The sequence below is a fragment of the Micromys minutus genome (assembly GCF_963924665.1).
Source record: "Micromys minutus genome assembly, chromosome: 20".
NCBI classification, from domain to species: domain Eukaryota; kingdom Metazoa; phylum Chordata; class Mammalia; order Rodentia; family Muridae; genus Micromys; species Micromys minutus.
In genome coordinates, this window is record NC_137955.1 from 27672863 (window position 1) to 27697764 (window position 24902).

At 39.9% G+C, this 24902-nt stretch overlaps 1 protein-coding gene across 1 annotated transcript in view; it reads left to right on the forward strand.

Annotated features, from left to right (window-relative positions):
• Positions 1–24902, forward strand: part of ADAMTS12 (ADAM metallopeptidase with thrombospondin type 1 motif 12) — a gene marked incomplete at its 5' end in the record, with an annotated part of 277109 nt that overhangs the window by 236232 nt on the left and 15975 nt on the right. The window contains 3 exon segments of the mRNA XM_080933901.1: positions 6862–7935; positions 14101–14253; positions 22823–23002. Of these exon segments, the coding sequence (XP_080790027.1) occupies positions 6862–7935; positions 14101–14253; positions 22823–23002 (1407 nt within the window).

The window sequence follows — 24902 nt, forward strand, 5'->3', positions numbered from 1 at the left end:
AATAAGCCCTATAAGCACTTATCGGATTGCTGGTACTAATAAATGATGACTTTGTTATCTGACAAGGAGGCAAAGGCTGACTTTCTGTATTACTCTAGTTTTCTCTCTTTGTCCAACAGAGGTATCCAGAGTCCCAAAGGAATTGACTAAACTAGCTCATTCTTAAGCTCAGAGCCAACTAAATTCATAAAGCACTACAGACATGCTTCATAGCACCTGCCAGTTTTTCAAAACCCTACAAAAATGCTTTCGACTAAAAAACAAGTGAATGTGTTACTTTAAAAAACTCAAAAGTAGTATTGAAGGTCAATCATATTTGATTTTATATTAGTAGCAAATACCCCCATTTCTCAGGAGAAGAGACTGTAACATAGAGTTGTTTAGAGCCCTGTTCCAGTCAAACAGCTCCCCATTAATAGAGGCGTTGAATGCGGGCAACAAAGATTCTACTTTGAACACTGTCATAAATCTCAAGTGTCTGTGAAATGTAGCAATATGGCACTTCCTAGATTTCATCAGACACATATTCTGTTTGGAAAGAGTTTGAGAGTCATCTTTGCTCACTTTGCTGGAATTCACAATCTCCATAATGATTGCTGAGATCTGAGGCTCTCAAAACAAAATGACTTAGTCTCACCAAATAATTGCAAATTTCCAAAAGAAAAAAAAAAATGTTTCAGTTGGTTTCTATGGCAACCTACCATCCATCTCTCAAATGAGACTAGAAGTGTGCTAGAGTGCATCTGAGGAAACATAAAGTAAGCCATCCAAAAGCAGATATGCTTAGGGTCTAGGAATATTCATAATCTGCCCTTCTGCCTGACTAAACTGCACAGACAAATGAACAAAACAATCAATCGACCAAGTTTCTAGAAGTCTATTAAGTTAAATCTGTTTATAAAGGTGTTCTAGTGTTACTGAAGATACATAACAGAGATGTGGTGGTTTGAATGAGAATGGCCCTAGTAGGCTCATAGGTTTGAATGCTTGGCTCTCAATTGTAAAACTGTTTGGGAAGGATTAGGAGGTGTGGCCTTGTTAGAGGAGGTATGTCACTGAACACAGGCTTTACCTTTTCAAAAGCACTCCCCACCACCTCTTCCTGCCTTGTGCCTATAGATCAGTGTAAACACTCAACCATGCTGTTCTCCCAGTCTCCCTGCTACCATGCTCACCACCACGATGGCATACACTCAAACCCTCTTGAACTGTAAACATTTTCTTTTATAAGTTGACTTTGTCATAGGTCTTATCACAATGATACAAAAGTAACTGAGTAAAATGAATTAAAAAGGAAAGATTTTATTAGCTCATGGCTTTAATTTTGGTACCTTTCCTGTTGGCTCCATTTTTTTCTGCCTACAGCAAGGAACAACATCATGGAGGAAGTGCATGGTGAGAGAAAGGTGTTCACTTTATGACACTTGCAAAACAGAGATAGGAAGGGGCTAAGGAAAAATACACCATTCAAATCCTGGGCCTGAGGTCTGCTTCCTATAACCAGTACTTTCAGCTCTATACCACTTTCCAGTGATGCCATCTTACCATAGCTATCCATTTACTTATCCATTAACCAAATGGTATTTATCCATTGCTTAGGATAAAGTATCTGCCGTCTGACCACTTTGAAGTGAATGAATTCACTAGGCTGGGATCAAGCCTTTAAGATAGGATACTTCTAGAGAACCACTTTAAATTCAAACAATAAAAAGCAAAGACCAGATATTAGTCAACAGAAATGAGTTTACAATAGCTCTTTAAAAGAATTCATGGGAACAAACACAATGCCTAGAAAGTCCCATGAAATCCTGCAGTAACTCCTATAAACTGAAGGAAAAGTATAGAGGGACAGGGGACATTTGTAAGTCTTACCTCTAGCATTCTCAGTTAGGGTCTCCTATGAGTTGATGCTCTAACCTATGTTACTTCTTCGGGAATGAAGCTTCTTCAAGTACCAAGATCCCAATTCTTTCCAAATATGGCAGCCTATGTTCTTCTGGTTCTTGGGGAATGTTCCTGGGCACTCCTATTTGCAAACGCTACCCGAAAAGATTGTTTCCAGCTATGGTCTCTTTATTGTGTCTGTTTTTACTCACCTAAGATATGAAATTACTTTCTTAGAGTTTCCATAATAAAGTCTCAAAAACTAGCTGTCAAAATGTGGAAAATCTCTTTTGTTAGAGCTTAGAAGGCAGAGATCCTAGATCACTTTTTAAAGAGGCTAACTTCCTAAGTTCTGTAAGGGATGATCTGATGCCTCCTTTTAACTCCATAGGGTAGTTTTCTAGAAATCTTTGGGGTCCCTTAATTTATAAATACACCCTATCATCCCATAGTATTCTTTAAACAACATGTTTGTCTGTTTAAAAATGCCTCCTTTTATAAGAATACTGATTAGCACCTACTCAAAAGACCTCATTTTAAGTTGATTTTCATCTAAAAGAACTGTCTCTAAGGTGAATCCCAGTCTGAGGTTAAAGTAATTTAGACTCTGATGTTCCTACCTCTGGAGAGGAGAGGGGACAAATTTTTACTGATAACAGGCAACGGTTTAGCTTATGTCAAACACAATTTTGGTATGAACCCCACTTATTCACTTATAAACTTCTGAAACATATGGAAATGTTTTATGTACAAAATATTGCTTGTTTCTCACAAAGCTCCTTTAGTCTGAAACCTCTGAGAAGTTCCTGCTGTGTTTGTGAATGACCTCTCTCAGTGCTCTATCACTGTGCAGACAGTGAGTTCCTCTTGCTCCTATGAACCTCAGGCAGGCAGAGTTGGCCAACTTAGCAGCAGGCCACTCTCTCAGCAGGTCTTCCCTGGAGGTTTTAATCCAGGAGTGGTAGATCGTCAGGGCAATCTCCCAGAGAGCACACAAATAGAATGAATAGCAAGTTGCTTGGCCTGGTACAGAGTTCAAAATTATAAGGTCAAGGAATATGATAATCAGAGCTGAAACTGGCTGTGAGAATTCCAAAAGTACCTATTGAGATGGGCTTTAAGTATGTGTCACAAAGCTGCATTTATCTCATCTAAAGGGCTTGACAGCTCCTGAGGAGATAAACACAGTCAAAGAAACTCCAGGCTGAATACAAAGAGAACTGATTGTTCTGTTGACAAAGAGAAAAGGCAACTTCCTGTTTGGGTCCAGCCTCTTTGGTAGATAACATGGTCCTGTTGGGAACAACATGTCCTATGTTAAGGATGACTAAGAGATGGCCACTGCAGGTCACTTGGCAGAGTGGATATCCCTGGGAAAGGAAAGTACATATGGCTATGCCAGAGAATCCTAATCCTTGGTTTCCACAACTGACATTTTGAGCTGCCTTTGGAAATGAGACCAATGGGTGACGATCATCTGACTTTTCAAGCATAGCCAAGCATCCAGAATCAAGTAAAATTTCTAGCTTTTAAAACATTAGCCACTGATCTAGTTTTAATATATCTATCTTGATGTTTTAAGATGTAGGAGATCAAAGAATCCACCTCTGTAGAACATTAAGAGAAGTCTTCCATACTTAAGTACCAAAACCTAATGTATTTCAACTTAAGAAACCACTTGATGGCTATTACTTGTCGTGGATTTTCTCCTGTTTGTTTACCAAATTCACGATTTACAAGATTGTTGAGTTTTTGAAATTTTTAAATTAAAAGGTCAGGCGTGCAGAGCTAGAGAGTTGGCTTAGTGATTCATCATGTTCTCATTCTTCTAGAGTATACAAGTTTGGTTCCTAGCACCCAAGTTGGGCAGCTTATAACCGCCTGTTATGCCAGCTCCAGAAGATCTGACTTCCTCTTTTAGCCTCTGTAGGCAGCATTCACACAGAGAGATGAACACAGAAATGCAGATACACATAGTGATTTAAAAAAAAAAAACAAACCAATAAAACAAAGATTATATTTTGTCTGCCTCAGTTATCCCAGGGTACCTGAGCCTAAGAACATGCAGTCTTTAGAGAGTTTTCTAGATGTGTGCCTGAGCCCAGTTTACCTACAGGTCCTCTGAGAAGGTAATTTTATGTGCTGTAATCCAAAAGGGTGGTAGAAATTGGAAAACCACCCCCATGCCCGTTGTCATTGTTATCATCAATATTATCAAAGACACCATTTTTATTATTATTATAGGAATGAAATGGCTTCTAAAAACCAGTTAACTCATGTTTGTTGTGCAGGCGTTCATACTATATATATTGATTGATGTGTGTGTGTGTGTGTGTGTGTGTGTGTGTGTCCCTTTGTTTTGTATGTATATTGTTCACTGGCCTTACATAGTTCTCACAGTAGCCTTGATATGCAGGTATTAATTTCTCTCAACTACCAGAAAAGTAAGCCAAGATTTAATCTATATAGAGAGAATGGCAGATTGAAGAACTGAAGCCATTTCTCATAGGCTTTGTAGTTATTTTTTTCCATAATTTAGTATGGTGGGAACAGAGAGCATATACTTCAAGGATTTTTAATTAATAAAAAAATTGAAATGTATCATGCACTTTTACATCCCCACAGGTATTACAATCCTACAAGTGAGAACAATTCAGAAGCTTGGGGAAGATGTAGGGGAGTCACTTTATGTTGTTATATATTCTGATGCTTCTTGGAGAGAAAAACTTTCAAGGGGGTCCATTGGTCTCATTAGACTTGTTTCTGAATCCTAGTTAAAAACAAAGTCAGCCTATGAGAAACCGTGTTCAGCACACATTGAGAATTACTCTGTTGCATTTATAAATTTTATAATGTGAAGATTTGAAAACCCAAGGTGTTCAGACTAGAATGCAATGATTTAGATAACTAAATCAAATGCGCTATAAAGTGTCTTCATACTCCAAAGTGCCAGAAGTCTGAGACAAAGCAGAAAAATAAATACCTACAGCTTGCTTGTTTTGGACTCCTGGTGAATTGCAGAAGGAGCCACTGAAGCACCAGAAAGCAGTGTTTTCTATCTGACGGCATTGTCTTTTTTGAGAAAATAGTGTGTGTTTCCTGAGAGTGAAGCATGTTTTCCATGGAGGATTAGCCCTGGAACTACTGGGCAGTCCCAGGACTGGGTGGTTGAGTGCTTTACTGACAACCCGTGAACCCAAGTCTATACTTGGCTGCTGCCTTGATCTATAATCTCCTGCGTTCATCGGTGCTTCTTGTTTTAAAAGGGGTTGATTTCACAGGGCAATTATGTGTGCCTGAGTGATTGTGCTTGATTGAAATGAAATAAAGGAGGAGATTTTTCCACCAATAGAACTAGAGGAAGCAAGGAGGCTGACTGGGGGAAAAATGCATGAGCTTGTAGGTACCAATTTCCCTATTCCTATTTCCCCCCGAAAGATGGAACAATGCCGTAGCAAATATATATAGTGATCAAATATTGTAAGAATTATCCTGTCCTGTAATTATAAATAAGAAACAGGCCCCACCTCAGAGTTACTCTTTTAAAATCAGAAACACTCTGTTGCATGGCTTTGGTGAAGAAAACATGTAAACAAACCCGACTTTTTACTGAAGCTGACTGACTTGCAGCCTTTCAAGTGAGTCCTCGGGCCTTCAGCAACTCTCTTGTGTGGGTGTGGGTGTGGGTGGGGGTGGAATAATCACTCCTGCAGTGTTTGTTGCAAATATCACACAGAATAATGGTTATGAGGCCCTGTGAGATCTATTGGATAGTCTGAAGGCATAGCCTTAAGAAGCCTGCTTTGATGTCAATGATACAAGATAGAGAATATAAGTCAACATGAAATGGACAGCAAAGGAACGCCATGTTCCAGGGCCAGCTACTTGTTGGCTGAATTAATATGTCATTGGGAAATGTAAAAAGGGAGCGAGTTTGGCAGAAGTCTAGACTTTTCAAAATCACTAATTTTCCTGAGTTACATAGCAGTTATATATTTTCAGCCAGCACAGAGGTGGATGAACCAGGTTGAACACTAAACGGAGGAAGGACTGCCCTCTTGTCAGGATCTCCCCACCCCTGCCAAAGGGAGTCTGGATGCTGTGCTTCCTCAAGACTCCTGGAAAGGGAGTTAGAATGGGAGACGCAGGACTTTCCCAGTGTGCAGATTACTGCCCTACTGATGGAGGAGCCCAAGGCTTTGAGAAAGTGTATTTTCCACCTTTGATTAACTTTTCATCCTTCAAGTTCAGGGAAAAAAAACTTAGGTCTTAAGTATATTTGAGTATGGGAAGAATCTGGCTTTTACCAGAATCCTACCCTGCCATAGATAAATTACTGACACCTGAGGGAAAATGTGTGAATTCCAGGAGAGGCCCTTGATCCTGTGAAGGCTTGATGTCCCAGTGCAGGGAAATGCCAGGGTGGGAAAGTAGGAGGGAGTGAGTGGGTGGGGGAGAACACTTCCATAGAAGCAGAAGGAGGTGGATGAGAAAGGGAGTTTGAGAAAGGGAAACTGGGAAAGGGGACAACTTTTGAAGTGTAAATAAAGAAAATATCCAATAAAAATGTAAATTCTAATAATAATTTTCTAAATATAGAAGTTTTCACATAGCTAGTTTAATACAATTCTGAGCATCTGGAGACATTTTTGTATCAGTTCAATAGCATCATAGCTCTAAGAAAGAGATAATAGTCTTCACTGAAGTATAATAGGGGAGCAATTTAACTTTTTGCATTTATTATAGATGGTGGTATCCAGTTATCAAGACCCCAGAAGCTTTCAGTTTGACTGTATTGTGGGTATTGTTCAGATGGGTTCTGGGCCCTGGCTGGTCTCCAGGAGACAATGGAAAACAAAAAGCATAAAAACCAAATGGTGGTGGAGCATTAACTTCACAATTTAACCACCACTGGACCTGGCCTTGAAAAACAAGGCATCTTTCTCCACCTAGCTAACAGCTGTCTCTCTTTTCCAGTGCTCTGTTTCCTGTGGTGGTGGAGTGCGGATTCGCAGTGTCACATGTGCCAAGAACCTTAATGAACCCTGTGACAAGACACGGAAACCCAACAGTCGAGCTCTGTGTGGCCTCCAGCAGTGCCCTTTCAGCCGTAGAGTTCTGAGACCCAATAAAGATACAGCTCCCAGTGGGAAAAATCAAACATCTGAACATGACCCCTTCAAGCCCATCCCAGCACCTACACCCAGGCCCACACCACTATCCATACCCACAGTACCTGAGTCTGTGAGCACAAGTACCCCTGCAATCAACAGTCTTGGGTCCACCATAGCACCCCAAGAAGAACAAGATGGGCTAGGATGGCAGAATAATCCAACCCACTTCCCTACTTCTTTTTCAAGCACTTCCCAGGCTCCCCTTACTATCCAGCCTGATGATGAAAATGTTTCCAGTTCCGCTATAGGTCCTACTTCAGAGGGTGACCTTTGGGCAACCACAACAAGTGATTCTGCCTTATCATCTAGCAATGCTATGAATTGGCAGGTAACTCCATTTTATAACACCATGACCACAGATCCAGAAGTGGAGGTACACAGTGGCTCAGGGGAAGACAGTGACCAGCCTTTGAACAAGGATGAAAACAACTCTGTGATATGGAACAAGATCAGAGTACCTGAACATGATGCTGCCATGGAGGTGGATGCAGAAATACCACTTGGACCTCCACCAACACCTTATGTGGAAGAAGAGTCCTCATGGCCTCCCTTCAGAACGATGGTAGAAGGCACATTACCTGCCTGGTCCTTCACAAATGAGTCACCCAGGGATGAGGGGATGATCGCTGAAAAACCAAGGAAGATTCCACACACTCTTGGAGAAGACCACCAGCCAGCACCCTCAGAGAAGTTAGGAAACCATGACCAATTGGCACTGCCAAACACTACAAATCCAACCCAAGGCTCTCGGCCTGTCCTGACTCAGGAAGATGCCTCCAGTCTGATTGCTGAGGGATTTTTGCTAAATGTTTCAGATTACAAGCATCTTATGAAGGACCACAGCCCTGCATACTGGATTGTTGGAAACTGGAGTAAAGTAAGAGATTCTGTTTCCTGTTGCCTGTCTTAGACCTGATTTCTTGTGGGAAATGTCTAGGGATGGTATATTGTGCAAATTCCAAAATGAACTTTCATTAAAATGTTTAATTGGGCATAGAAGCACACATTTGTAATCTTAGCTCTTAGGAGGTTAGGACAGAGGTCGATTGTGAATTCAGTGCCAGCCTGAATGCACAGCAGATTTGGAAGCCAGCCCATCTATATTATAAGATTTTGAGAAAGAAAAGAGAAAGAAAGAAGAGAAATATAAAGAAAGAAAGAAGAGAAGGAGTGATGGAGAGAGAAGGGAGGGAATGAAAGAAAGATGATAGATAGGTGACAGATAGATAGACAGACAGACAGACAGATGATAGATAGATAGATAGATAGATAGATAGATAGATAGATAGATAGATAGTGATTGATAGATAATAGACAACTAGATAAAAGGTTATAGATAGATGATAGGTAGGTAGGTAGGTAGGTAGGTAGGTAGATAGATAGATAGATAGATAGATAGATAGATAGATAGACAGATAGACAGATAAAAAACATTTGTAATGACAATTGCAACCATCTCTATTCCAGCTCCCCAAATGGGAAGGAGAAGAATAAATAATTCATAAAACAATGTGTACATATAAGTACATATTTATACATAGTTTATAAATACTAAAGGAAAGATATACAATAAAAAACAATGAGAAGTGTGTATTGGGAGACCTAAACCAGTTACTATGTGAGCATGGAGAATCCACCATCTATGTCTCGTGTTTAAGTTGCAGACTTATGTGCCTAGGGTGGAGCATCTCTGGTGTCCATTCAGCTGTGCACTCCAGAGGTTCTATGATGAGTGACAGCTACAGGAATCTGTCTTCACATTTCAGTCAGAAAGCTAAAGCTCAGCATTTGTTTAAAATTGTAAAATAGTCACAAGTGGAATGGAAGCCTGAGACAAACTCTCACAAACAATTCTATAGCTTACCATATCAACAATCCTTATATCCAAGTACACTCCATTCTTTCATCAAGGTATATCAAGAGAATATACCAATGTATATGTGGGGAATATATATCAAAAGAGACAGATATATTCTTTGATTTTATATGAATATTTAGTATTTTATGGTCATAACAAGCTTGACAGGAAATACCTATCAGAGAATGTCCTTTCTATCTGAGACATAATTAAACTGCTTTATTGATACATATTGCATATTATGAACATTATTTATTTACAGAGTTATTTGCCAACCTTCATTATGTAAAACTTTTTGTTTGCTAGTTTTGAGTGGCCTTATTAAGAAATTCACTATGACTCATTGAAAGAATTGTAGAATTTAGGAAGAACTATGCGTTATGATAAAATGTTAGCCCCTACTTTCAAGCTTTAGATATTTGGCTTTCTATTTCTACATCCTTTGAGGTACTTGTTTTAATTTTGAAATTTAATAAGTTTAGTATATGAACTTATAAATTAATGTAATCACACATTTAAATTATTCCAATTTTTTTTCAATTTTATATTTTATTTTCTTTTCTAAAGAGAGACAAATTATAGCCATTAGTTAACCTCAACCTTCTAATATAATATAGCTATTAATATCATAACAAAAATATATTAAGAGCAGTTTAAAAGGCATGCTAAATTCTAGAATATTCTCACATACCATCTCTTATGATTTTCCCTTTGGCGTTTCTAGACAGTATAAGATGTCTATCCTGTGCATGCTGATGTACAAGTAGAGAACCTAAGACGTTAGCTAATTACTAAGTCAATGTCCAAGGACTCACATTCAGTGGGATCATGGACTTTCTCTATTCACCATAACCTACTGTCCGTGCCAAATTCTGGCAACAATTTACAAATTAAGGGTGAAGTGTTCTTCTGTGTAAATTAACCTCCGTGAATCATCCTGTTGACTTTACCACCAACATATGGGTAAATTCAAAACTCCAAAAGTTTCTATGCCAAATCTGTAATTATTTCCATTTGAACTACATTTTTCCATGGGTTTATGTTCTAGAGTGGGTTATCACATTTTTCACTGGTGAATCAATATTTTATCTCTATTCACGAAAACCCAGCTTCAGAGATGAAAAGATGTTTGTGTTCTCAAGTGATCTCATTTATTTAAAGGAGACAAATGAGTCCCATCGTCCAAGGTTTTAGTCATATTTCCTGTCTGACAAATCTGAAAGTGCTGTAGTGACAAGAGCTGACAGTGAGAACTGGCAAACCTAGGGTGCATTAGACATAGAATGTTAAGCTAATTAGCATAAGTTCTCCAGCACACTACTTACTGCAGCCCAGGCAGATTGACGGCACATTAGAGGTGAGCCCAAGAGAAGTTCAGTAACTAGAATCAAACACTCCAACTAAAGGAGAAGGGATTTGAACTTGGGTGGGTCGCTGAGAACCCACAGTCCCTTCTGTTGCAAATCAGAAAACATTACCATGCTCTGAGCCTTTGGTTTATTTGATGTTTCTTGGCTCAAATTACAAATAAAAGCAAAGTAAGTTATGTGAAGACCCTAAGTTGACAGATGAGAAAATCATGAATCCCACAGGAATACATTTTATAATGACACAGAGGGCACCTTCTGGTTACTTTTGAATTCACAAAAAAAAAAAAAAAAATCCAATAGCCCCTATGATGTCACCACCATTGATTCAGTGTAGAAATGTTTAAAGTAAAGTTGACTTTCTCAGGGTTTCTTAGAATGACTTCTTTCAAATAGTACCCTCAAAATGTATCTTTCTAAAATCATGCTGTATCCCAGAGAGGCTGTTGTCTTCATGTGTGTCAAAGCAATTCAATAGGTATGGCCTTACATGCCACTGAGCTAGCATGTTTTAGCATGTATGGATCTGGTGTTCTTGAGGAATGCAATAACTAAAGATAGAATATAGTATCCATGATCAGTGGGTGGTAGGTATAGCTTTGAAACTGAGTGAGACTAATCAAAAGCTACCTGCACACTGCAAAGACCTGTGGCCCAAGAGTGGAAACTTAGAAAACACCCATGTTTTAAAGAGATGGCTAAAAATGATACCCCATGGGGAAGTCTGGTAAGGAATAATCTAATAGGTAAGACTTATACAAGGAGAGACGGTACCATTTGTAGTCAGGAAAGAGTCAACTTTTGCACTTGATCATTGGCAGGTCTCTGAGGAGATGAGGATATCGGGCTTAGCACTTAGCCTGGAAGCTGCAGTGGGAAGAGAGAACCTTTTATGAGGCTCTCCCAGTAATTGGGGGGGAAGTCCTAGGCCAGGACTATTAATTAAGGGTAGACAGCCCTCCTCAGTTCAGAAGTTAGTATGGAAGTTTTAATTAAAAGTTATCTGTGAGACTAGCACTCAGGAGGGAAAGGCCCTGGTGACTGTGAATTAAAGCCATCTTGACTACATAGCAAGTTCCTGATCATCCTGGGATGTATAATAACATCCTGGGAGTAAGTAAAGAAATGCTAAAACAAGTATTCGTTTGAGGGGGACCTAACCTCTTAACTTTTTATCCATGCTCAAATCCCAGGTCAGTTGGGCCATTTCTGGATTTAAGTGTGTAGCGGTGATTTTTGTCTTGATGAGGTTCTATAGACGCTATTAAGTTGACAAATATTTATTAATTCAATAAGCTAAAATTCAAGTTACTATATCCAAGAAAATGAAAGTATAATAGAGTAGACATAAACTATAATGACTTTTTATCCCAGGGGTTTAAACATTGAGGTTATAATAAATCAAGGCATAATTCATTGAGACAAATGTTATCATTTAACATTGTCAAAAATTGTCTTATTAATTTATCATAATCCACCAAAAGGTTGTCAATTATGTTGTAGCTACCAAAACTGCCATCGCCTAAGAAGTTTGGCTCTAGAAAAGCAACCAGAACATTTAAGTCTTTTAGAGCAACAAGAATATAATGAAAATTAGAGGGAAAAAAAGAAAATTAGAGTTCTCTAATTGGCAGGGGTGCCCTACATGACAGGGTTTAGTAACCACTTTTATGTATTATTTAGGAAAAAAAATGTGTCATATATGAATTCACTAGAGAAAGTGATTAGATTTAAGAAAAACTCTAATCTGCAAAACTCAATTTTTTGTTTTGCTTTTCCTATTTTCTATGGATTTCCTCTTGTCAGATTTCCTTTTGGACCATTGCAGGATGCCTAAATAGAAACTGTCAAAGAAAATTAAAGCAATTCTGGTGAGAAGAATATAAGACTTCAAGCTCCAGAAATAATATATATGATTTGCCATGTAAAGATGGCACAGAGAACTATGGCTATCTCTTGAGATTTAATGAGATCATTACTAGCCTGGCAATGTTATATTTTCCTTCCTAAATGTTATATTTTCCTTCTGTGTCACAATATTACGTTACTAGCACAGCATAATGTCTGTGTGAGCTTGGGCAAGGCAGTGTGCATGAGTGATCTTCCATTCTGACAACAACTCAACACAAGGGATCCTACAGTTATCACCGGTTTTGCAGGCTTAGGGGAGTCCATAATCTGCAAAAGCTCACACTGTTAGCAAATAGCAGAACAGGGATTATTCACTGCACAGTTGTACCCTCAACAGTAGGGTCTATTAACCTCACCTTGTTCTCTTAGGTCCCTGCTGGGGTGAAAGCTGGCCTGGGGTAGCTTCAGCTGAGTCGTCTGATTCTGCTTCGTGTTGGCTCTTGTCCTCTTATATGTGTCCCAGGCTTATGTTCATGGTGGAAGCAGAGCCCAGAGCAAAAGCAGAAAGAGAAACCTGTAACTAGCATAGCTTGTGCCACTATGTCCTATTAGACAAAAGACAACACAAGAACAGCCTTCATTTGATTCCATCTCTCATGAGAATGTGAGGATGAATGATGGAGAACATTAGTGGGTTTAATTCATGACATAGTCAGTGCATGTCGGCTGCCATTGACTCTGCTAGACAGATGTATAATTATGTTCAAAGAGAAACCAGAAAGACTCAGATCAAGTCCTAAAGGATTCCAAGGATGAGAAGAAATTGCTTCTGTAAATGAAAGTTGAAATTAGATTATGACATTGAGTATTTTCTACTTTCCCCATCTGTGACTCTATAAGTTACTTGAGATGTAAAGGTGACTATACATATATGTGTATTCATACATATGTATATAAGCACACACACACACACACACACACACACACACACACACACATTATAATACCAAGATTTGCATCAGATGAAGCATCAAGTTGTATAGAAGGCAAATGTATAGCCAAGTAAACATAAGGCTGCACTTGATCTATGTAATTTATCAAAAGAAACTTTCTTTTAAATTTGTGCAGATCTTTTAATGGTCCAGAAACAACCCTTTCCTAAGGGTGAGCAAGAAAAGAGGGAAAAGGTTGTGGGGGGAATAAAATGGGACAAACTATGTACTCTTCAAGGTGAGTGCAAGCTAAACTTGAGATGATGAAGGGAACTCCTTGAGAAAAATAAACTCGATCTATGAAGAAGTCACTACGGTGTTCTCTGCCACTGGATCGAGGAGCGAAGGGCAGCATTTCGTAAATTCTTCCCTGCTCCAGCCATTTTTGGAGAACCTACAGTGTCAGTATCATTTGCACTTTCTGAAAATGTAGAATGGAATCAGCATTTAGCAGGGTTCCTGGATGTTACCTAGAGACTGTGGAGTTTGAGAGGCACAACAGAATGTGTGATGTGGGCTCAGATGGAAGAACTCCTTGTCTTCCTCCATGGGCAAGCCAGCACTGAGCTTCAGTGTCTTTGTCTAGCCTATGATGGTACTGACCAGTACCACAAGGTTGCCATTGATAGAAAATAGATAAACGCCATTACCCCATTGGACATGAGCTTCGAGGCAGATCCTCACACCTGACATCCTTTAGGAACTGGAGAAGTATGACAGTGTGCCTGTGGCCCAGGCATCTATGTCAGTCTATTTTCATTTGCTTTCCTTTGGTATACAGCTGGGTGATGTATTTAATATCTGCAGATATTAAAGACATTCATTTTAAACTATTTATCTAGACATTCAAACTTTGTTTATATCTGGGACAGCCTTAGTGTCTGGGACAGGAAACTTTTGGCTGCAGGCCCCAGGGATAGGTGATCCTGGAAAAAGCTTTCAGTCTGTCTGCTCTTCCTCCTTTCCTGACACAGTGCTCCACCACCTGTGGGCTGGGGACCTACTGGAGGAGTGTGGGCTGCAGCACCAAGATGGATTCTGACTGCGCCACCATTCAGAAGCCAGACCCTGCTAAGAAGTGCCACCTCCGCCCCTGTGCTGGCTGGCGAGTGGGAAACTGGAGCAAGGTAATCTTTGATGCTGTGTTTTCAGGGAAGGGGTGAGGGGGAATATGAACACTTGCCAAAAACATCTACTCTCCTCCTTTGACTCTCCCTGCCTCCCTTCCGTATGTCTCTTAAAAAGCAAGGACCCTTGGCTTACAATGCTATAGAAGACCTAGAAGCCAGACTTGTTATTGGTAGGCAAAATTTTACCTGTGTGCCATTGCTGTCTTGAGATAAGTTCAAGAGAACGTTTTCAAAACTAGTTGCTTTGTCTAGCATGCAGTTCAATATTTCTCAATTATTTCAATTTCACATTGCATGAAATTATAATTGTACAATGAATAATTATACATTGTCACATATATAATTAAGTCATGGCTCAGTGGCTCTTCACACACAAAAATATGTTTCATTTGCCTAAAATGAAAAGAAAGCAGAAGCATTAAGAATAATTTGGGGCTAGAGGAATGGCCCAACAGTTACGAGTGCTTTCTGTTCTTACAGAGGAACTGAGTCTAGCTCCTAACATCCACAGAGGGTGGCTGCAACCACCTGAAGATGCAACTCCAGGGGACTGGATCTCGACCTCTAACCTTCACACATAAACATAAACACATAAATAATAATAATAATAATAATAATAATAATAATAACAATAATAATAATAATAATAACAATAACAATAATAATGTAGTGGTGGTGATGGTTGTGAAGAAGATTGATACTTTAAAGAATAATCTGATTATTAAAAAGTATATTCCATGATGGTACAGGTCTGTAACCCCAGGATCCAAGAGAAGATAATCATGAGTTAAGAGTCGATTATCATGAGCTATAGCATAAGTTGTAGGTCAGCCTGGGCTACATAAAACCTGCTCTCAAAAGCAAACAGACAAATGTATGTTCCTCCTATCAGCATACATTTTACTACCTTGTTTTATAAGGTCTCTTGACAAAGGGATGAGTGAAGTCTTCAGGTTAATACAGGTGCTTTGAAGATACCTAGTCAGACCATCTGCCCATCATCCTGGACTAAAGCTGAGTCAGACCTTGGGAGAAACAGCAGTCAGCAGCAGAGTTTGGGGCCAAGCAGGTGTGAACTATAGGTTTTATAAACACCCAACGCTAGGCTTCTTTAGATGCCTGTCACCTCTCCAGAGATCCAGATTTCTACAACAGCTAAGACTCTGGTAAAGAGAAAACTACCCAGAAAGTCTGCAAAGGCCCAGGACCCTCTAAAGACTACGTGTTAGCTCTTTAGTCTGGCAGTAAGTCTGTGTCCCAAAAAAAAAGACCATGAGGTGTCTCACCAGATTGACTTACCCACTGGTTAGACTTACCTTTAGATAAGAGCATAAAACATCATTTTTGTACCGTACTACCCTTTCTCCAAAGGAAGATTCTGAGTTTGGGAAAGAAAGGGTTAGCGCCCTGAGACACGTCTTAAGGACTCTTCATCCTCCTGCTTTCTGTGTTGGTACTACAAGTTTTTAAAGGATAAATTCGCATTTTTTTAGGGTTCTTTCCTTCCCACTAATAACAAATCCAGAATACAACAAAGACATACCACTTATCTATGATCATCTTCCATATCCAGAGATACCTAAAAAAAGGTCTAATTTTTCAGACTTTGCCAAGTGTTGCCCATGTCTCAAAATTCCATCCACCTATAACTGAGGATAATTATTTCCTTGGAAATGACAGGATGTGAAAAAAAAGTTCGAAGACGGTCAAGCCAGGCCTGCAGCATTCTAGCCAGTCCCCAGATGAAAGATTGCAGAACTCATGTCTGGGATTTTGCCAGAATTCTCCTTCCTCTATCTACTAGGGAGGGTTTTTTGTTTTTGTTTGTCTGTTTGTTTGATTTTTCCAGTTGACAGTTTGCTTTGTCAGAGTTTCCCAAAACTAAAATTTCAGCTTCACCTCTCCATTAGTCTACAAACCCCTACCCAAATACAAAGACGTAAATTCCGTTCAGTCCAGGCTGAATTGCAGTCTTCCCTGAGCCCCCAGCATCAGGCCTGAGGAGCCCAGTTGCTCTCCAGCTATTTTCCCACCACCACCATCACTGGCTGGGTCTCTAATTAGTGTGTATTTATTCAGCCGCTTCGGAGGACTAATGTACTCATGTGAGAAATAAATTAATAATACTGCTTCTACTTAACCTAAGGGATTGTGTAAAGATCAAAATGTATATTGATAAGCTTTTATTTCTACAACAAACACCTGATACCATCAACTTAAAAAAAAAAAAAAAAAAAAAAAAAAAGGTGTATTTAGAGAATTTGATCTATGAACAGTTGATCTCTGCTTTGGGCCGTGGCATCAATGGTAGGAAGCACGTGGTGAAGCAATGTTGCCACCTCCTGGTGGGGAGACACACATGGAACCCATTAGGGAGAATCCCTTTCAAACCCCAACAACCAGAAGACCTCCCATCTCACCTCACTCCTTAAAATTTCTATCACCTCCAATTAGCATCATAGTGGAGAACAAGACTTTCACACTTGGGCCTTTGGAAAACATTCTAGATTTAAACTGTAGCAGTGTGCAAAACATCCATAAACATCAAAAGCCTGTTGGGAGAGTGGGGGAAGAAAGACAGAAAGAAAAAAAAAAACAAGCTCTGGGTAAGATTTATGCTAAACAGTAAAGGTCAGAGTGGCTGGTAGGTGTCTGCTATCCTCTGAGGAAAGCTTGATGGACAGGTGAATTCTGTCAGAGGCGTACTGACTAGAAGAGTTGTTTGTTCCTAGTGCTAACCAACGTGTCCCCACTGTTCATGAACTGTAGGTCACTTAGACTACCTGCTGAAGTCAGCAGTCACCTGTGCCATCAGGAGCCTGGTGCTGAAGTTTTCATTTAAAAAAAATATTATTAACACAGTAAAGGAATTTACAATTGAGGAAAATGAGATTTAAAGTGGTTGTTTCTGGTGCTTGCTCTACACAGTATCAGCCACAAGAAGTTATCAACTAATGGATAGCTCATTGGCCAGTTCAGCACTTCAATTATAGATTTTCAAGATGAAGGAAACAGTGTATAATAAATATGTACATCAGTGAGGTGAAACACACCCTGGGAGAGGGGAAGTTATTTGTACAGTGGGAGAAATGCAAGAAATGACAAAGATGCTCTTGAAAACCCCTCCAGTAGGCCTGACACCCAAACTACTCATGATTCTCAGCTCCACACACCTCCTAAAAGAACGTTCTAGGTGTCATCTCAATTCTACAAACTCCTGATTTGACAGTCTCCCTGTTGTTTCTTGGATTGAATACTGTCCTTTTTGGAATTAAGTCAAACAAATGGAATTTCTTCCTGAAATGAATCAGAAATATGTTTTCCAGTGGGACAATCTGTCTTCCCACATATGCACCACTGCAATTTCCTTTTAGCTATGGTTGATTTTATTATTGGTAGCTTTGCTGAAAAATAAGAGGAGACTGCAGCCTGTCCCTAAGCCGTCAGCTCTCATACATTTGTTAACATCTCTGTTTTAATCTAGTCCAAGTTTGTATGTCTTTTGAGTTTGCATATTTTCTATGGTCTTGCTCCATTTTATACATGTGAAGGTTTACAAATGGATAAAATGAGGAATAGCATTGTTTACTAAATATACATAGATTCCTACTCCCATTCAAGCACATTCACAGAAATATATTAAAATTTAATGCACATAAGCCAGCACATAGAATTATATATTAGAGAGGTGTCTCCATTCCCCAAAAAGCAAAACTGAGTGGCAAGAAGACGAATGATACAGTGGGGATTTGTTTGAGCTTGAGTATATTAAAATTTTAACCTGTTTTTAAAGCACCAACCTCTTTTTATAACACTAAGCATCTTAAATTCAGAGATCCGCAAGGAAAACATAGTTACGGAAATGGCAATTAAATAGAAGCAACAGGATGTAAACCTAGTTGTCTCATGCAATTGGGGTCACAGAAAATTTGACCCAAGACCATTCATGTTCAGGACACAAGGCCCTCTATGGTGGCCTCTGCCTACCTTTCCGTACTCTCCTTTTCCCTCTTATTAAATTCTACCCAACGTGTTGTTTGCAGACAAGCCATGTTATATCAAAGTGTTGAGTCTCTCTATATACCATTCTCTCTTCTTCTCTGTTCTTTCCCCTTTTTGCCTTCAGTGTTTACTTAAAGAATTTAGCCTAACTCTCCTCCTATATTAAAGCCTGTCTTCAGTTTATGAGGTGAAGCTAACTAACCCTCTTGGTAGCATCATAGGGTCTTGAGTGACTTGTGGGATACAATCTAGCCTTTATTTATGTGAATCCCCTCAGCATACCGTTACAAAGCATTTGCATTAGAGATGCAGAGCTTAGAACATGGCAACACTTCAATAACTAGGAAGAAGGAAAGTAGGGGGACAGAGCGACATTCAGAATTTTAGAAAGAGTTGTAGCTGGTCTTTGCTACTTTTGTGGTTTCTTCTTTTACCGTCTTTTACTCCCCCGCTTTCACATGCCATCACTAGATGAGGGAGAGGGATCGTCCAGGATTTATTTTCTCTTGTTTCTTCTTTGAGCAGGACTACTAACAAACCACTAACTACAACACAAACACCCCTCTCTCAGGGCCCTAGCATTTGCGTATACTATTCAAAGTTCCCAGAATTCTGAACATCACACAATCATAGAAACTATCTGCAGCCGGAAAAATCCATACCTCTGCCAAAGCACTCGGCAAGTCATAGTCAGATGCTGTAGACAGTCTGAAGCAGCCTGACATCTCCAAATCTGGTATTAAAATGAAGGCATGCTTTTATAATGTTTTTCTGTTTTTTTTTTAAATAACCAAAATTCCATAATTTTTGAAAATATCTCACAAGCAGTTTTATTAGTTATTTGAGAAACTTGTAATTTGTATTTTGATCTTATTCATGCACAGACTCTTTCCAGATACATGCCCCCTTCTGTGCCAATCTAACTTTGTGTCCTTGTGTTTCTTAACTCAAACAAGTCCAGTTTGTGCAATTCACATACTCTTGGGACACTACTAGATTTTAAAGGTCTTGTTGAATGTGTCTACCATAAAGAAAAGAGTAAAAAGTAAAACTTCCTTTTAAATTCTATATCCTGGTTCAATATTTGGCCTGAAGCTTTGGATATTCTCAAATCACAACACAATGCTACTGCAGTGGTCCATGCCCTTCTAACACTTGGGAATGTTGCGACCATTTAATCACCCAGTTTATTCTCATTTTGATATCAGTGAGGAAATGGGATCTTAGAGAAGTAATTTATCCACACTTATGCAGCCATCTGGTGCCAGGGTTGTTAACTGAGTGCCTTCTGATGACCTCCTGACCTTGTGCTTCTTACCTTCCTCATTACATGCTTCTGAAGACTCTGTGTGACTCTAATGTGACAAGACCAAAAATCATCCCCAAGGAGATCAATCAGATGGACATTTCATTTTATCACTTCTTGGTGAATCCACTAATAAAGGCATTTTTACTTTCTTTAATTTTATAAACTTAATATTTAAAAAAACTTGCAAATAGATAAAAATATTATACACTTATCCACCATCAAAACAACAACAACAAATCCTTGATAGGATGGAATTTTTATTTCCATTGTACCTTGATTTGGTTTGTGAAACACTCCAGTGACTGTCATTGACACTGTATCTGGAAAACTGTGAGATTTGCTTGATTTTGACAGGACATTAGCTAGTTTTCTGCTCCCCTTATCCTGACTCCTGTCCCCAGCCTGGCCCGCGGGCTCCATATTAGGAAATACAAGTGCAGCTTGAAGTAGGTGAATGCATCTATTGGCATTCTGCACACAAAAGCAAAACAGCTTTAGGAGTGAAGTGATTTCAATATGCCACCACTTCTGCCTTGCTAATGGGAACTAAGACCCCTTTGAAAATGAAACAGAGGGATAGATTTAGAGAGCATCTTCCCTTGTGACTGCCTGCAGCATGTTAGCAAATTTCATTTCCCAGTGAATGTGTATAAACTTTCAACAATAGAATAATGCTAATTTGAAAACTGTATTTGGGAATAGTGGCTTGTAGCAACAAACAAATCATAAGAAAATACAATCTCATTTTACACTTGTTTCTAATGAAATTTTCTTCTAATAGAACTAATTGTAAAGCAGCAGCTACTTTTATTTTTACACATGTGCTTAATACATAGGAGGAAGATAAAGGTTCTTTTTTTAATTTTTGTTTTGTTAGAGCTCTCTGGCTAGTGTTGTTGATCATCCTTGAGCTGTGAAAATATTAGAGCATCCATCTACCTCTTAGGCAAGTGAGCCTATGTCATCCCATGTTACAGAAAATGCTGTTTAGTGTTGACAACTTTTCAGGATCTAGCCAACTAGGTATATGCATAGAGGTTATCTTAACTAGCTTAATTGAGTTGAGAAAACCTTTCTATTCTGAGTGGCACCATTCCCTAGGTTTGAATCCTAGACTGTATGAAAAAAGAGAAAGTTAGCGAAGCACAAACGTTCCTCACTGCTTCTTGACTGAGGATAGAGTGTGACCAGCTCCCTCAGAATCCTGCCATTGTGAGTCCTGTCATGATGGGCTATAACCTACTGAAATAAATTCTTTCAAATTGCCTTTTTTCCAGAACATTTTAATCATAGCAATTGAAACAAACAAAGACACAGCCCAAGATTTTACCAGGTATCTTGGTGCATGTTGCTGGTCAGCAGAAGGCAGAGCAGTAGTTTTGGCATCTTCTACTGAAAGGGATTTGAGGAATTTTCTGCACTCAGTTGCAACCCTCCAGTGATGATTTCAGGAAAGCATGATGTTTTCTAACTGGAGAGGAGGGTCAGAGGACAAAATACAGACACCCTCCAGTAGTATATGCTCTTTCTTGGTGGTATATTCTCAGTCAAGACTGTTAATGAAATCACTGTGAAGAATGGAGAGGTGAAGACACTATTGCTGGGCATAGAGGCACAGATGTGGAATCCTAGTGCTCAGGAGACTGAGATTGGACATTCAGGATGTCAGACTAGGCTAGCCCACATAGCAAGACACCATATCTCAAAGGAAGGAAGGAAGGAAGGAAGGAAGGAAGGAAGGAAGGAAGGAAGGAAGGAAGGAAAGAAGGAAGGAAGGAAGGAAAGAAAGAAGGAAGGAAGGCAGGATGGAAGGAAGAAAGGAAAGAAGGAAGGAAGGAAGGAAGGAAGGAAGGAAGGAAAGAAGGAAGGAAGGAAGGAAAGAAGGAAGGAAGAAAGGAAGGAAGGAAGGAAGGAAGGAAGGAAGGAAGGAAGGAAGGAAAGAAGGAAGGAAGGAAGGATGGATGGGAGGAAGGATCCAGACATTGGTTTTCCCTTTGGGAGTCCAACTAGCAATTTCTCAGAATTCACTTCTTGATTCAGCCAATCCAGTCTGACCATTCATGCTTGCCTGGCCCCATGCTGAGCGCCTGTGGTGCACTGCTGAGTGGGCACTTCGGGCACTTCTTCCATGGCAATGATGGTGGCAGTAGAAGCCATGGACAAAATAACTGAGACATTTTTCTTTCCAAGTGCTACGCACAATTCAGAAAGCAGAGGAAGGGGTGTTTACAATGTAAGGACCACAAGGGCACACTGTTAAGAGAGCCTACCAATGAGTGCAGGTATCTCTACTCCCATTTCAGGCCCAACATGCAGTAAATGCAGAGGGTAAGGTTTCAGCAACGCACTTGATTCAAATGGAAGACAGATGAGAGATAAGTCCTGGCTGCAGGCAGCCTAAGCCACTGGTGCTACCCTGGTTCAAATGACATGGGAAGCTGACAGGCCAGCTCTGCATTGCCAGATACAGAGCAGGATGCAGGGACTGTTTCCCAAGGTTGGAGTCTGTGGGGAGAGGACTATAAATAGGGCAGGTTTGGAGGCCTTCTGTGGACATGTGCCCATAAGACAAACATCCATAAGGTGGATAATGACAGCTTTGCTCACTCCTGTGAGTCAAACCTATGAACAGTTACTCAGTCTGTATCTAGAATACCATCTCTTTCTAAGAGGCATTACTATCCTGTGTTCTGAGACGTGGATAAAACTGTTTTGTAGTGGAGCTCTGAGGGAGAAGTAAAGGTGGTTTGTCAGAAGGGTCGTTCCCTTGGGACCAAAATGCCCCATCCCAGAAGGCCTTGGATGCTGGTTTGCTTGAAATGAATACAGATATTTAGCAGGGATGACCACCCTCTGAGTCAGGCTGTGACCTGTGCTGGCTGGCCCAGGTTCTCATCTTCTAGGAGCCTGTGAGATAAAAGTTAAACATCCCAGTTTACAAATATGGCCTCTGAGGCTCAACATGTATCCACTGAGAAATTATGTATCCATAATTATCCAGGGACACAACTGGGATACAAACCCACTGCAGATAGACCTCCAAACTCTCATACTTCAAAACACATTTTTTTTGACACCAGTAGTCCCTACATGGGAAATCTACTTATATTTGCCTCTCCATAAATGTGAAGGAAAGCAGGGTACATGCAGACTAGGCTGGGTCTCTCTCCCCATGCTAGGAGCCTGAACTTCCACAGTGATGGAGCATGGGTGTCCTGATGTCAAGGATTCATCTACCATTTTCTCTCCATTCAGTGCTCTCGAAACTGCAGTGGAGGTTTCAAGATTCGTGAGGTTCAGTGCATGGACAGCCTGGACCATCACCGGAGCCTGAGACCCTTTCACTGTCAATTCCTGGCTGGTGTTCCTCCTCCGCTGAGTATGAGCTGTAACCTGGAGCCTTGTGAGGAATGGAAAGTAGAGCCCTGGAGCCAGGTATGATACCCAAAAACACCATGCAGCATCTTGGAGACTGAGTCTAATAGATCATGACTTCTTGGATTAACACACGCATATAGATGTTACAGAAGACCAGACTGGCATCATGCCAGAGATTCAGTTCCATTTTGTGACCCCACACTGTATGGGAGAAGCAGACATCTTGTGGTAGCTGAAAGAATTCCACTGGGAAAATGAAGTGGTATGATTTCAGCTATGATCTCACAATGGACATATTTTTTTAATCAGAGGCCCTGCTGGGGATATAAACATATTAGATGGTTCAAAATAGACTACTTTATTGAACAATGTATAATAATAGCCTGACACACCTGTCTAAGCCTTCTTCAGTCAGCTGAGAATAATGGTCAGATCTTTCTCACCCCATATCATTTTGATTCATATCTCAGATAAATACAACAATGACTGTTTGCACAAATAGATGACAATGTGTGTGTTTCTTGTGAGATGATGAACTCAGCTGGATTTTGGTGTCTAGAACATGAAAACAAGATGTTTTTCTTTTTTTTCTGGTAAAGTATGATAGTCTAATTTCCCAATAGACAAGCACATTGATGACTAAAACATACCCCTAAGTATACCCACTCTCCAAACAAAGATGAGAAGCCAAAACTATAATGCACTGTGGGTATGTACATGGGGTATTTTATCACCTACTTTAATTCTTACAATGATGTAGGTGATAGGTCTCACTTGTTCCATTTTATGGATAGATTTTTAACTTGACGGGGTTAAGAAACGCACCCAAGGTTCCACAACTAGAAAATAAATGATAAAGTGCTTATCCAAGTACCAGTCAGATTTTCATATCAGTGCCTACTCCTCTATAGAGCTTGGCTGAGTGAGTGTTGAGCAGGGAGATAAGTAGGCAGAAGGACTGAGTCATTAACTCTTTTATGAGTACCTGCAATGCACACAGGAAGAGAACAGATATGAATACAGTGAAATTGTTCAAAATAGACTGCTCTGATGAGCAATACAGAATAGCTTTGCACACCTGTTCAAGCCTTCTTCAATCAGGCTGACAATAATAATAATCAGATCCTTCTTACCCCAAATCATTTATGATCAGAGCCTGAAGATGCAAACTTAGCACAGAAAACTGACTCCCTTAGGACTTCCTACTTCACTCTGGGCCACTAACTTATGTTGATTTCTAGGTATCAGAACCACCCTATGCTGTTTCCTGGGTGGTATGGGACAGTGAAACACTGTCCTCTCTTTCCCCTCCTTCCCTTTCTTACTAGACTCTAGAATGGAGTACCTTCCAGGCCTCCAAGTTCTTCTAATATATTAAGCCTAGCCTGGACCTGCTCAGGCAAATCCTTTAAATCTTGGAAATTTTTTACAAAGAAATTGAGATTTCCTGGTGAAAGAAATAGCAGTTTCAGGCTATCTAAGATGACCAATCAAAGACCAGTAGTGGTGGCACATGCCCTTAAGCACAGAATTCAGGGAGGCAGAGGAATGCAAATCTCTGTGAGTTGGAGGCCTGTATGGTCTACACAGTGAATTCCAGGTCTGGCAGGCTGTATGGTGAGATCCTGATTCAATATCCTTACAATGATGATCAGTCAGGCCTTCTTAATTATAGAAAAGATATCTTTGCAGTTCCTCAGGAGCTGTGGAGCCCCATTATTAATCTATTTCCCAAAGGCTTCCTACCACCAACTTTTCTAAATATCTTTGTTCCAATAAAAACCCAAAATTGGATGATGTCTCCTTGAAGACACAGAGGAGGTGGGAACTGTTACTCTGGAGCTGTTCAAATATTGAACACCCTTAGATGTTTTTATTAACCTGTCATAATGATACCCTATTTAATGGCTCTTACCCTGAGAATATTCTGGGCCCATTTGGGAACTGTCAGACATCT